General features: G+C 38.0%; 1 protein-coding gene across 9 annotated transcripts in view; it reads right to left on the bottom strand.

The window, feature by feature from the left end:
• Positions 1-15,693, bottom strand: part of LOC145983995 (recombining binding protein suppressor of hairless-like) — a 266,841-nt gene that overhangs the window by 27,156 nt on the left and 223,992 nt on the right. For all 9 annotated transcript variants that reach the window (XM_083117264.1, XM_083117266.1, XM_083117265.1 and 6 more), the window contains one exon: positions 3,552-3,593. In XM_083117264.1, the coding sequence (XP_082973390.1) occupies positions 3,552-3,593 (42 nt within the window). The remainder of the gene's footprint in view (positions 1-3,551; positions 3,594-15,693) is intronic.

Here is a 15,693-nt window from a genome sequence, read left to right as displayed (position 1 = left end):
TTCGTACCAAAATAATGTCAGAAATCAAGTTATTTTACCTCCGCAAATTTCAGTATTCCTACTCATTACTGTTCGTGCAGAGACAAAGAACGACGAATACTAGTTACAGTAGGAAATGCGATGACTCTTGGAGTGATGTGAAACAGTTCTAATGTTACGTTCTTAAAGCTACGTGGTGGGAGGAGCAGGTGCTGAATGGTAACCTATTTTACTACTTCATCTCAGGCACTGTACATACTGTATGATCATTCTTCTACGCAAGCAATAAATGGACTCTTTCTATGTAGTTAAAGGGAGAGACGGGAATGTAAGGAATCGTTTCTGGTCTTCATTAAAGGTACAGTCAAAAATTACCTTGGCGTGACAGAGGAAACCGTACTAAAAAATCTCAGGATGTCCTCAGGAACGATTTGAACCCACGACCTCTGTTTTTCCAACGCTACCGTGGTGTTTACCTTATATTCTCGTTTGCAATTTCTTGCCCTAAATGGAGTTTATGCAAGCCCACGGGCTATTTGCTGTACCTGGGTTTAATTTATCTAATCACGTCAGGTGTACAACAGGTGCAGTTCGTCTGTTCTTTTCCTCGCCAACTGCTATTTGATAGCGGGAATGTTTGTTGTGATAAGTGCCACGAAGGCTGATGTGCAACACAGTAGCTAGGGAGCCTGCTACAAGCGACCACAGGGTTCATTAACACAACATGTTTCCCTTGCAATATGCACAATTATGCTGCAAAGGGGAGGATGGGATAAATGAACTTGTTTTTGTAATTTGATACTACGGGTACGACATATTTGAGGTGGATGTGGGAAAAGTTGCTACAAGTATGCATAACATTGTAGTTACGAATAACTTTTGGAACTTTTCATCATGCAATAAGAGAACTCTTCTAAAACTGTCCGTGACTAATTATTAAGCCTTTCATGCATGATCTTTGTTAAGTTCTTTTGCGAGACGTGGCAATGGTTTGGGAATATAAAAGTTTACGTGATAAAAGAGATATCAATCTTGGGAACTGCATGAGAACAGACGTAGATGAATAAAAGACAGCGCACAATACATTTGAAAGAGGATAATATCGTGTGAACATGCAACGTCATTTAGAAATTTCTGTTATTGTCTTACTACTACAATGAAAGAATGTTTGTTAGGCTTCCTTGTCAGGCTAGTGCTTAAGGCCAGCGCCTTGCAATCAAAGATCCTTGCCATTCGATCTCCGGTGTGATAAAATATTCCGTTGTTAAAGCCACATGTGAAGATAGCACGCCATTTCGTCCAGCATCCCTACCGAAAACTGATTTTAAAACGAACTTAGCAAAAGTTTGAAAACACTGTATGGTGAACTAATGCATTTGAGACTGGCGTTACTTTCTGAAAACTATCTTCACTGCTTGTTTTGTGCATAAGAATGAAAAAAACAGTACTGCTAAATATGAACATTGAGAAAATACACTGTTCGGAAACCTGGTTGAGTATGTTGTTATGAGGATTTTGGTCACCTCTTGAAACTTAACGATGTATTTTGAAAGTTTGTAATTTCCGCACTGACATGGAATTCTGTAATGTCGTGGTTTCAATATTACAACAATAATGAGAAAGCAATATGATAGGTGGGCATTTTGTATTTATGTTCACAACTGAAACATGAGAAGAGAAGAGAAAAGTTTGCAACTTCACTAAATTTTGGCACATATTGTAAAATCATGAAATTTAAATCACGCAGCTATTTCATGAAATCAACTTGACTCGCAGTTCTAAAATCAATCATGAAAGCTTTACTCTTGGGAGTATTCATGGGTGGATGGAAAATTAGAATCAAAATATTTTATAAATTTAAAGAGCACTTTATATTCATTCTTTGCCTTCACAATCCATAGTATAGCTGACTTTTTAAATGAAAAATAAATTTTCAATGCAAAAGAAACTGAATAGAAATAACTACAGCATATTACGGTTCTCCACGACAAAACGTATCCCAGCTCGCCATGCTGTAATTATCAACAGAAAGCTCTTTAGTTGGTAACCGACATTTGTCCATCCCATATTTCAATTTTCTAACATCTGCATACATAATTTTGATATCTTCTTGCGGTTCACGAAAATCAAGTAATCCGGAAAATGACCAATTTACGAGGTTTCTTTTCAGCTTCACTTACATCAGTACTTTCCTTTGGATAGTTAGGTTCCATTCCAATGGGCGACCTGGTTGGTGTATTATTTCAGATCGGTGCATTCAGACGGGAGGTTGACTGATTTGCAATATGTATTGTTCGTAAGGGGAACATTTGTAACAATGTTTGACACCGCGAGTTTTATACAGCACTATCATTAAAGGTCTGCAACCTGGGGCACCTTGTCTACAAACTATGTAAATACAATTAAAAATATTTTACAACTTAGAAATTGTCATTCTCTTCACAGTTTAAAATGTTTATTTCATTGTTATGAGTTTACGAGCCATATTTTTAAATAGGAGAAATACTTGTTATCTTCTCAGATACTATTAAAATTAGGCCGACTATGTGTTGTGAAGTAACAACAATGAAACAAACCTTTTAAACACAGAACAAGCCACCGATACTATGTGAAAACATCACGTTTCTTTTTTCTTTCTTTAAATCGAGTTGAAATGTTGATATTGTACTTTCTGACAAGCATGGCAAACGTTATATTTCATACGTCCTTTATTTAAGGATTCTTGTCTGTGTTTCAGATAACAGCAGAATAATCAGACAAAAGCATCTAATCTCATTTCTAACACAAAATCACCCAATCTAATTTCTAGATATATTGTTCATCTATTTAAATAATGAAGTCGCGAAACTCTATCTTTAACCTTTCCTATGTTCCATATTTCTTGTTCTTAGCAATTTAACTTTAGGCTAAAATCGGTTTAATTGTAGAGTAATGAACTGCTTTCAAATTTCCCTCCTATGATTATTAGCAACAAATAAAATTTATATCATAAGTTTTAAACATCTTCCAGAGTGTATAATTCATTACACCATGTTCATCTCATGATGCACCAAACACAGTATTATTGCCAATTCCTGTACATTAATCTGTTATAGTCTTACAACAAAAACATAAATTCTATATCGTTCTTTTTTCAAGTAGACCTTATACTAAAAGAAAATTAACAACAATTAAAAATCCCAACACATTAAAAGGATCCGCTAACATCGCCACAAAAACGAGTATGAGCATCTCCTCCTCAGGCGCCTCGTTGTAGATAAAAGAATCATAACCACCAAAGGATGCACTAGCTCACCTGAAATTCACTGCTAACTAATTATCAAACTTAACAGAGATTACAGAAAAGAAGAACTTGCACAAAGCAAACAACTTTAAAATTCCCTCCATTACGATGACCACAAAAGATAAGATACAGTGCAGTGCTTATTTGAACCCAAATTATTCACTACTACTAACAAGTCCATAAAGAAAGAGTGAGAGAACATGCAAAATTCTATAGAATAAAGCACTAAATACAGACCAGTGCATTCCCGTATAGAAAAAAATGAGAGGTAATAAAATTTGGTTCTTACAGCGTGGATATCCATAGGGTTTCACCTCCGGAGTTTGCCATTCTGCAGGTAAAGAGAAAACAATATTACATATACAGATAACCACTGGATTAATCTTCCTGTATCAATATTATTAAAAACCTGAACTATTTTACATTTTAACCAGCCGTCCATACATACTTTCGAAATTTGGAGGGGAAAATTAATAACAAAATTAATAGTTTTTCAATGTCTTTAAGCTGAATTTTCTTCATAAGAAATCTAAATTACAGAAACAAAATCAAAGTTTTATCAGCAAATAATTTAAGAATCTTACAAGTGTTTCTTAAAATTTGCTGTTGACTCTATCATCAATTGCCACAATAAATGTCACGCACTGTCTCCTTTTCAATTCAGTTCAAAAGTAGCTATATTCAATAACGGTAATAAATATTGCTAATTCACTATTCATTTTAAAAACAATCGCCACCTTCAAGTTACTAAGACGATGAGACGTCCACAGAAATGTCACAAATACACACACTTTGGGGGGGGGGGGACAGGGGAGACGGTATCTTGCTTCCGAGAGATATATAAAACATTGCCACTGGGTGGTTTATTTATTACTCAAATATAACGTAATGACAAAGTTTTCTCTGTAATTCGAGACTGAAGTGTGTTTCACGATTCCTCATGTGAGTTCATCAAAATGTAAATAACTTTCCAGCTGAAAGTGAACAATATCAGCAATTAACGTGGGGCAGAGTTCTGCAGAAATAAAAGTCGCAACCCTTACCTATGCGATTTATTTTATCGAAATTGCTTATTGCTTTGCTATGCGGGCACATAAAAATGAGAAAGGTACCATTCTACTCACTCTTAGCAATGTGTATGCTTGCAAATACTGTTTGCTTGTATTTGCGTTCAAGAAATAATAATGCTAATAAACAATAGCGTGAGAAGAAAGGCGGAACGTCGCAATTACATTTTGTCTTTATCTGAAATGAATCGAACTATACTTTTTCATGAAGGTTCAGTGTTAGATTACACAAGGTGGCCTGGGATAGATTACAGACCAAGTTTTTAAAGTACATTTTGAAGTCACAAAAAATCTCAGATGCAAATGTTTCAATACAATAAGCATATTATTTGCAATTGAATTTCTTTGTAGACAGAGACGCTCGCATTTTACAAGAAATTAAGAACGTACGCTATCTTAAGATTCATAGGCAAGGCTATCGCCAAAAGTATCTTAATTACAACTCCAAGGAAGTACATGAGTCATAAGACATTTATTAATACAAATTTTTTTTTTTACTATCTTAGGAGTCCAACAAGAAATACGTATGATCACAGAATCGAGTATATGCCGTTTTCCTTCCGAGCATATCTTGATTAACCATTCGAGTTTAGATAGACCAGCATCTGTGTACAAGTAGTGAATAGGGGAGCGCCGAAGGAGGGCAAGAATCCCTCTTGGGACTAAATTTTCTTCAAGAAAACTGGGAAATGGAATTAATTTGATTCAGTTTTCCTCTTCACAATTACAGTCATTCTTTTTTTCAGTACCTGAGCCACCTACACTTTTAGAAAATTCCCTTCTGCTCGTAGGCTAGTGCATCAAGAAACATAACACCAAACATTTCAATGATGGTTCCCCATCCTCACGTGTGAGATATGTCTACTCTACTGGCGTGAATATGGAAATAACCAGTTGTCATCCTCAATGTATGAGCATGTAGATATATAAGGGACAAGAGTAAAAAAAACGCAGATAATAAAATAATGAGGCGACCAGCGTTCGAACTAGTCACATTGCATAAATTGAATTTAATTTCATGGTTTTCCAATGAGCATCGCCTACATTATGAAATGAAATTAAGAAATAAAAATTTAAAACATATTATTCTGACAAGTAACCACAGAGGTTTAACCATTATTCATGGTTCGTGTACGTATAAACGTAAGGGAGTTAGTAAAACTTCCGGAAGATATAAAGGAAGACAGCATTTGTGTCTTTTGTGACTTTTCCTCATACATTAATTTAGAATAAGGAAATCGCAAAAGGCTTCAATTTATTCATATATTTCTCATTACAATATTTTATTCGGCATCTGTTTACACCCTAATGATTCATCTCAAAAAGCAAACACGAAAAATAATTATCGTTTTTGAACTCGGTGTGAGGTCTATCTTGCAGAACGAACGCGCATGGTATACACACGCACATGGGCCCCACAGAAATGGGAGAGGGGAAAGAGAGAGAGGATTAAAAAAGAAGGAAAGAAAAAGAAATACGAGATAAAGCGTGGCGATGCGTCATGGTATCCAGGATACGAGCCGGTCCCGTCATCTCCAACTCGCGGGAACCGACCAGGTGCTCTGGGAACCACATCACGATCAATCGTGTCTCGGGGAAGGGTGGTCAGATTCACCGAATGACACGGGCTTGGGTCTAACATGTCCACTTTTTTGCACGGGTCATCGTACACACTCTCCACGACAGAGAAATGTAATGCACCAAACTATGATCCCTGATCGAAGTAATAACAGACACTAATCAATTATTACTCTGCAAACAACGATGTAGCCTCTGACATTTCACACAGCGAGGCGAAGGAAGAGACGAGGAGAAAGAATGCAAATTATTCAGTCGTGCGTTGTTCCATTGATTCTCCGATAGGTTACCAATTTGCATGCACTCTTACGGGAAGCTCCAGTCCGAGTACTTTCCAATAATTACATTTACATATTTTACATGCAATCTCTTCAAGGAAAGACGCCATCACTTTTAATGAGGCAACGTTTCCATTTGACATTCAGACTTCGGATCTCTCACTCTAAATGTTTAAAAGACCAGGAGGGAAGGGATTCTAGTTACCTCCATGTTTTTCTTTAGAAGTTACGACTGCGTTTGTGAAACCCAAAGAAAAACCACGTAGGGAAGAGTTGTTAAAAGTTGCTAGGTTCGATCTCTGTCCAAGGATGAAGACTTGAGGTATACTGCGATAGAAATGGGAGAAAATAGTGACAAAACTAAAAGAAAAATATTTTAAAAATAAAAGGCCCTACAAGGGCTAACTATTAGCTGGGTAAATTTTCTGTAAAAGAAACAAACAAACAAAAAAAAAAATACGATGAAACTGAGACTAAGAATGAACAAGGATTGTGGGGAAACAAGTTTCATTTCTGCTAGCTAAAAGAATATAGACACACAATTCGGAATGAGAAGTTAAGTTTTCTGCTTGCTTGAGTTTTGTTTTAAGTCCACTTTTATGCACAGATAGGCTAATTGGGACTGGACCTACAGTTTAAAGTGAAATGTGAAAAACTATGTGCCTCCACCAGGGACCCTAGTTATATACAACCAAATCGAAATTTATAGCCATTACGGACCATCAGAAAACACATTTAAACGACAAATATACATAGCAATTTTAAGGAACTTAAAAAAAGGCCCATGCTAGATACAGCATATCATGGCAATTTTCATAAAATTGTCTTGGCTTATAATTTCAGGTACTGAAATCAGAAGAATTCGAGGAAATGAAATAAGACAAGACTCAAGTAATGTAGATCAGGATAACATGCTATCGAACCTCATTAATTAAACTTCCAGTAATTCGTTATCAGAAACTACGAAAAACAACTACAACGTGGAATGTGATAGACGAATAATAAGAGGCGATAAAACACTATAATTCTTGAAAACTCAAAACACAAACTATTATTCGGGTCTAATATTTTAATTATTAACTAATATTCGGGTCAATGTGATTCGATTAAATAAATTTATGTAATTATTATAATGTTCAATGCGGCCTAATTTGATTTCCATTGTAAGCAATGCAAATTTACTGAAAACTGTGGAAAATATTTAACACACAAATAATTTCGAGTAGGACCAGCCACCGGTTTTAGGCCTGCCTATACCTGATAGAAATAGAAAACGAAAACAGAAAAGGTCACGTAATGTTTAAAGCTTACGTCGGGACAAAATCTAACGCTTCATATTTCAAGGTATCATAAGGCTTAAAGATCTGCGGTGAGAAGGAAAATGCAATGGCCGATAATTTGTTAGCTTACTAAGAGCTCAGGAGTTTCCACTTCGGCCATTGAGAATAACCCGGGAGAATTTCAACCACTGCGGGATAATTTCAACTGCATTGCGGTCTTTTGATAATATTCTGCGAGTAACATCATCGAACGCACATTTATATTCACCCATCAACCTAAGTTAGAATATTTCCGTTAGTATTTGGAAAAAAAATCTTAGGAAGAGAGTTTTGGGAGCTATAATAGAATTAGGCAAGGTACCGAGACGGTCTTTTAAAGGCAGAGACGAGAAAGAGATATTTCTCGAGAGGAGAGGGAGAACACGACAGACCTCTATCTAATCAAAGAGAGATGAGACAAGACATAGTGACCGAAACTTGCAATCACATTCGAGATTTCGATCAACTATATTTAATAGTATTTGAAAACTTTACCTACGTAGATCAAAATTGCTTTCCTAATCTACTTATTCTCACATATCCAGAGGATATATAAGGATTACTTATAGATAGGTAACATATTTTGTATAGTAATAGCAAAGTTGCTTCGTTAGTGATATCCGAGACCCTGTGCAGGTGCTTACATACATGTGGAGCCGGCCCCTGTGGCGGAGTGGTTAGCATATCGCGCTACAACGCCAGGGGTCCCATGTTCGAATCCTGTCCTGGGCATGGATATTTGTGAGTGTCCATTCATCAATTTCATCATATCATTACTCACCCCCCCATCTTCGCAAATTAGCCAAAAGTGGCACAAAAAGCGAAGTAAAATAAAGCAAATCAAATCACATACATGTGGAATATTGTGCATCGAGGTTATGTGGAATAAAAATTAAGATTTTCGAATGTTCTTCGCACCAAACGAGGCACCACACAGAAAAACGTTATTAAGAAACGTTGTTTGCCTCAATAACCTCTACAGTGCTTCACCGATCACATAGTGATAACGTCGCCGCATTGTAATCAAGGGGTCCCGGGTTCGATGCCTTGTGGAGGCACATAGTGGTTCGGATTCCACTCTAAACTGTAGGGTCAATTCCGATTAGCCTGACTGTGCACAAAGTGGACTTAAAAGAACAACTCAAACAACTTTGTAGGGCCTCCCGATGGCGCAGTGGTAGCGTCGTCGCTTTGCAATCAAGCGCGATTCCCGGTGGAGGCACATAGTAGTTTGGATCCCGCTTTAAACTGTAGGTCCAGTCCCGATTAGCCTTACTGTGCATAAAGTGGATTGAAAACACCAAATCAATCAATCAAACAACTTTGTGGCCTTCATACGCTGCAGAACATTATGCAACGACACGCTGAATCTGTTACTTATACCGAGACTTGGCTTAGATGCTGAGACAAACCTCACACACGGGACAAGATTCTGCCAAGTTTCGTCTCGTGTCGATATTATTCCTACGTTGTGGGTCTGTGAGCAAAATCAATAGCAGCTACTTGGACGTTCTATAATAACGGAATTGCTGAACATTTTATAAGTATACCCAAAATAAGACAAAAAGAGGAAAACTGCAAGAGAAGAAGGTGCGGGGGAAATTCCTGTACCTGGCTCGAGCCTTCCCGTCAGCTGCCTGGCTCTCGCTCGAAGCCATGAGAACCTCCTTCTATCGATCTGGAGAAGGCGGGAGGTCGACCGCCATCTTTGAGGTCTCCAGAATTACAAAAAACTCGGCCAACTTAAGAACACTCTAAAAGAAAAAAAAATCTCTTCTGAAACGCGATCGACAACTCGAACAAAAAAATGTTAATAATAAAGTCGAACCCTTTCTCGTTGCTACCGTTATTCGTGCATAATTCTGTAAGTTACCGCCATTTTCATAGTATGCTTCTAAGTCAACTCTGTGGCCGAGAGTGTTAAGTGGTCGACTTACGGACTCGCCACAGAAATTCCAGGATTCAAGATTCCTGGTCTGGGCATGTGACTCAATTTCATGTGAGAATCACTCATCATCTTCGTGTTTAGCCAAAAGTAGTACAAAAGCGACGCAAAATAAAAATACAAATATTATTTTTCTCTGAAGATTGTATTTTAATCACAAATTAGCATGCTTCTAATCAAGCAGTTTCTACAAAAGCAGTGCTATCTATACCATTACAATACGATGTACGTATTTGGTCAATTGGGATTTCAAATGGCAAATGGCTGTAAAAGTAAGAAAATACACAATTATATATAAGTTTTAGATTCTTCACTAGTATTATATAAGTACGTAGGTGGTTGCACAACAAGAAGTTGTTATTTTCTATTCGTTCTGTGATCTTCAGAGGCAAATGAGTTTAATGAAGAAATCCTTCGGTATTAAAATCGTAAATGTTCATTTGTATTGCGTTATATCATAATATTATTTATATTATTAAAACTTGAATTAACAACATATTACAAGCAGTCAAGAAGCAGAACAATGTGTAATAATGCATCGCCGGACGAATCATATGCTATCAAAACAAACAAAAGACATAACAACAACTGTCATCAGACGACAACAACACATTTGCACGTATTGTAAACATGAAGGATATAATATCGACAACTGAAGGTGAGCCAACGTGACCTGGTATAATGAATAAAAATAAAAACGTGTGCGCCGTACCAATCATGGACAGAAAAGTTGTCATGGTTCCAAATCATTATGCTGCGGTAAACATAGCAGTACACCAGTTTAAATGCCAAATCCTACAGTGTAAATCCATTCCTACCATACATAATATGTACACTGCAAAACAGGTATGGCACGTTTTGCTCAAGGATGGTGTGTTTGATTGCTTGATTTTTATTATTTTGCGTCGCTTTTCTGCCAATTTTGGCTAATGACGACGATGAGGATGAGTGAGGAATGATATGATTAAATTGATGAAGAGACACTTACAAAGAACACCCATGCCCAGGCCGGGATTGGAACCCGGGACCCCTCGCCTACGGTGGTTGGCTGAAGGATGGTGTGTGATAAAGAGTAATTATTATTAAAATGAAAGGGGAAGATATTCTAATCACGCACGGTATTAAACACCAGGAGTCATGATACGAACGCAGCAAGTAAAGATCGCTTGGATCTTGGATCACGAAGAGAAATTCCCCCGATGTCGCAGTGGTAGCGTCGTCGCCTTGTAATCAAGGGGTCCTGGGTTCGATACCCGGTGGAGGCACATAGTGATTTGAATCACACTTTAAACAGTAGGTCCAGTCCCGATTAGCCTTACTGTGCATAAAGTGGACTTAAAACACCAAATCAAACAACCAACCAACGAAGAAAAATTCGAACATGATTTTACAAGTAAGCTAATTGGACAACGAATGTCCAAAATTTGTGGAGCAAATATCACATACGACATTTTGGTTGCTTTGAAATTCCGTGAAAACTGTTACCCTATTTCAAGAGGATAATCAACTAACGATTTGTAAACAAGGATTCCCACGTTTGATTTCAGGTGGCAGATCAATAACGTGGATCTAAGTCCAACTGGGCAAAAAAAAAGTAAAGAAAGTAAAGTGCTCCCATGTGCTTTGCACCACGCCATGAAGGCTTATAGGGGGTGTGGAGTTAGGGCCCACACTTTCTTGATCACGGCCGAAGGCGGGGGTGATGTGATCAGTACCACGTCACTGGCCGCCTTTACTCCCCAGAGTTTTCTCCAGGTACTCACTTTATACGGCCAAGGTTCTCCACCGGAGGGGATCCAGAGCGAGTCTCTTGCATGGTAGTCAGGCGTCCTAACGACTGAGCTATAGCCAGCAACTGGGCAAAAAAAGTAAAAAAGTAAAGCGCTCCCCTGTGCATTGCACCACGCTCTGGCGCCCTGAGAACTGTACAACAGGGCAGAGAATGGTGGATTAAAGTGAAAGTCAATGGGTAAATGATGCTCTAAGCTCTCTACTTGTAACAGATTAAAAGATGCACTTTAAAATAGAAATTCGGTTTTATCACAAGATGATTCAATGTCCCAAAAGCCACAATAGGTCACAAGACTAGTTTGGTTAAAAATCGTGTATTTTTCACATTATTCCAAACCCACAAAAATTATCTGCCAATATGTTAAATCCATACCCACAGACATGGCTTTGTAAAATCAATTAACACAGAAATAAATTGCTGAAGGTAGAGATTATTTCGAAATGGGAAGCAAATGGTTCTCTTTCAGTACACGGGGGTAGGTTTATTCCAACGTTGGAGATGGAGCATTGCAGACTTATCGGATCGAATCGGGAGCTGGGAAGAGACAAGTGAAGTGGCTTAGATTCTAGCAGCTGACTGTCACTTGCGTGTGCGTGCTCAACTTGTGAAGCGGCCGACGTCAGCTGCGAGATTTCTTTCTCCATCCCCCGAGTAAAGCTGCTCATCTCTCCCCCAATCGATCAACACAGTTACTGGCTTGCACTGAGCTTACATAAAGAGAGAATTAATACATACACGGCACGCAATCATGCATAAAGCACATCCAAAGATGCTTATCAATGCGGCGATATCACAGAAAAGATTGTTAACAAGAAATATACGGAGCGTGCGAATGGTTTCGCGAAATTACGAAAGAGTAGTTCTTTACCTCCAAAACTGTAACAGTAAATGTTGGACAACTGTAGAACTGCTGACATCTGCATAATGGCAGTTAAGATAACATGATGTTAACCAGGGGTAAGACATGGTTTATTCTTGAGCTTTCACCAGTCTATCGTATGTACAAAGCAACTTGAAAGAAGTATGGAAGACCATTATATGCGCAGATGCTACTCAAGATCTAATCGCCTACCTCCGTGGCGGAGTGGTTAGCGTGGCGCGGTACGACGCCAGGGGTCCCGGTTCCCAGTATCGGCCTGTAGTGTTCTTTGTAAGTGTCCTTTCATCAATTTCATCATATCTTCACTCATTCTCATCTTCGCCCTTAGCCAAAAGCAGCAGAAAAGTGAAGTAAAATAAACTAAATCAATCGATCAATCAAGACATGCGTAATCAACAGATTTAACTAAGATCTAAACACATGCAATAGCTTCCACCGGTAACCATACTATCGAAGTATCAAGAAGGCATTTCTTTTCAAGCTTCACTTACAAGTGCACTTTATACATTATATCAAAATCAAAAGAAGAATAGATTTGACATGAATGACTCATTACACGCTTTCTTGGAGATTCATCGCAGTTAATCTTGTGCTTCCTGTGAAAACTATCACACGTGATAAATGGTTCCCAACCCAGGTAATATTCTGGGTTACCTTCTACAAGATTCCTTCTTGGAATCAGAAATTGTAGAAATGCTGCAAAGGATAGAGAAGAACGGAGAGGTGAAATTGTGGAGCCCAAGGTTCACCCAGAATGCCGGATAGGTAAGTACTACCTTCTACACGATGAACACTACATTTAAGCAAAATCTAAAAATACATAAAACATTTAAAAATGGACGAGATGACAAAATGGTACTGGAATATGTTTTTTGATTTTGATATGATTTGATGTTTTAGGTCCACTTTATGCAGAGAAAGGCTAATCGGGACTAGACCTACAGTTTAAAGTGGGATCCGAAAAATTGTGCCATGTGCCTTGAACCCGGGATTCCTTGATTACAACGACGACGTTACCACTAGGCCATCTGGGAGGCCATGGAATATATTACTTCTTTTCACAAGTAACTGCATGAGACTAAGCAAACCTTTGAACCAGTTCTCGAGATATTATTCATTTGTGCACAACGAGACTATTTAGCATATTATAACTTTGCAAATAACTGTTAACTTTTTCTGAAATAATTCCGATGCGACACTAAAGAAACAACTATTTACAAGGAAGATAGTACATATTTTCTTTCTTTAGAGGCAAATAATGCGACAGCGAGGTAATTCTTCTTGTGACCTATTTCTGAAACACCGACTAAGGTGAACAGCATTATGAATTAGAAATGGACCAAATGACGAAACGATACCGGAATATGATATTGCATTCCTTTTATATACTTGGGTCACTCAATGTCGCGTGTATCCCGCGCCATGTTCACTGTTTTGAAACGCTAACCACGTACAATCGGTACATTGTTAATCGAATATATTTCATTAAAATCCAATTATATACAGAAGATTTATAAGAAAAAAATATCTCCAGACACGAATCTAGATTTTCTGCGTAATGAGTATATGACCGGTTATCATTCTAAGTTTACAATATTGGGAGTTAAAATACAATATCCTTATTTTAATACTAAGGAATTACAAGAGTTATGTAAACCAACTAACTTTCTGGCATCTCTGAACCCCCAGATTTATTGCCACAGCAACATGTGTGTTCCATCTGTCTCTACCCTGGACAACAATCTACGCTTGACAATCTACAATATTTCAGTAGTCATATGGCAAAAACTAACGTTGCAAGGTTACGTTTGTAAAGTCTATCTAAGCAAATATTTGTATATCCTAAAAAAAAAAAAAAAAAAGTAAAGTGTTCCCCTGTGCTTAGCACCACGCCATGAAGGCGTATAGGGGGTGTGGGGGTAACGCCCCACACTTTCTTGATCCGGTCGTGAGTAGGGGTGATGTGATCAGCATCACGCCCCTGACCGCCTTTACCCCCCAGGGTTTCCCCCAGGTACCCATGTTATTCGACGCTGGGTGGGCGCCGGGGCCGCTTCCAACGTTAGAAAAGTTGCCGGATTTGAACCGGCCGGGGATCGAACCCGGGACCTTGAGCATGGTAGTCAGATGCGTTACCGACTGAGCCACCGCGGCCATAGGATTTGTATATCCTATCTAAAATAATTCAAAATCTTAATATGATCCATAATACTGTGGAAAGTAAATATGATTCATGCCTTTATTACTTTTTCAACATTTGAAATTCACTGTATATATTTGTCAAAGGCAACAAACGTCGAGATTTCTCTTAGGTGAATATAATGCAGATTAAGTTTTCTGCTGCTTTCAAAGAGCTAATTTGCATTTTATTTCAAGCAACTTCATGTACGCCTGCACCGTCTGTTCTTCGTTATCTTACCTTTTAATTTATGGATATATCTTCAACGCACGCAAAAGAAAACTTCCCACACTACTGATGTCATAATTACTCTCTTGTTCTTAATTACTCAGAACATAAAATATCAGAACAATGGTCCAATATACGCTCATACACGGAACATATATACTTTCCCAAACGGATAAATGGTGCTAATGTCGTAACATGCTAGTGCCCTCATGGGAACACCGTCGTTGCCTTGTTCTCATTACTTTGCTCAGCAAGATGGCGGTTCCGAAGAAAACACTAACGTGCTCAGTTTCTCTGCGCATGCGCATTCAGTAATCTGCTTCTAGTAAATTTTAGCAACGATAAGCAAGATTACTACATGGGATGAACGCAATTAATGACAGATCACGGTTGAAGTTTTTAATGAATGTGCCTTCTACGAATTTCCCTGAAAGCGAATATTAAACACATTCTTGATGATATGAAAGTTGATGTCGTGAGATCAGTACCACACTTGGAATGTTTCGCACTTCAAGTCTATCTGGAACGAAACAGCGCGACTCCTGAAGATTGTATACATACAGATATACAGTCAGGGGTAGAAAAACTGAAACTAATTCAGGCGTTTTTACACCGAAGTGGCCTTCCTAAAGAAGGTTCATTGTAACAGCATGAATAAGTATGCAATACATTCTCTGCCGTATCGGCGCAGATTTAAAATTCGGCTAGCAACAATGCCAACATTTATAATGGCATGTTTATTTTTCTGATTAAATGATACACGTGATACAGAAAACACACACAAACATTAAAAAACACATAGGATACTAAACTCGCTATTTTTAAAAAAAAAAAAAGTAATGGAATTTTCCATAAGCGAACTCGAAATATTAAATTTTATTATTTTATTAAATATATTTTAGCACTGCATTTTAAAATGCAGGCACCAGGTGAAAATGTTCAGGCACCCTGTATGTTTCTACCCCTGGATACAGGAATAAGAAAACTCGCCCCTTGGAATTTACTCTACTCACGACCTCGGTACCGAAAGTTCCGGCTTCGAGTTTCAACCTTTATCAATTTCATTTAATCACCATTCATCCTCATCGTCCTAATTAGCCTAAAGAGGCAAAAACGAAAGTAACTAAGAAAAATGAAAATAAAAAAAATACCACAAAAAACAAAG

The sequence above is a fragment of the Lepisma saccharinum genome, chromosome 2 (genome assembly GCF_977018435.1).
Source record: "Lepisma saccharinum chromosome 2, izLepSacc3.1, whole genome shotgun sequence".
Taxonomy (NCBI): Eukaryota; Metazoa; Arthropoda; class Insecta; order Zygentoma; family Lepismatidae; genus Lepisma; species Lepisma saccharinum.
The sequence above is the reverse complement of the archived record's forward strand: the minus strand, read 5'-3'. Positions and strand labels throughout refer to the sequence as shown.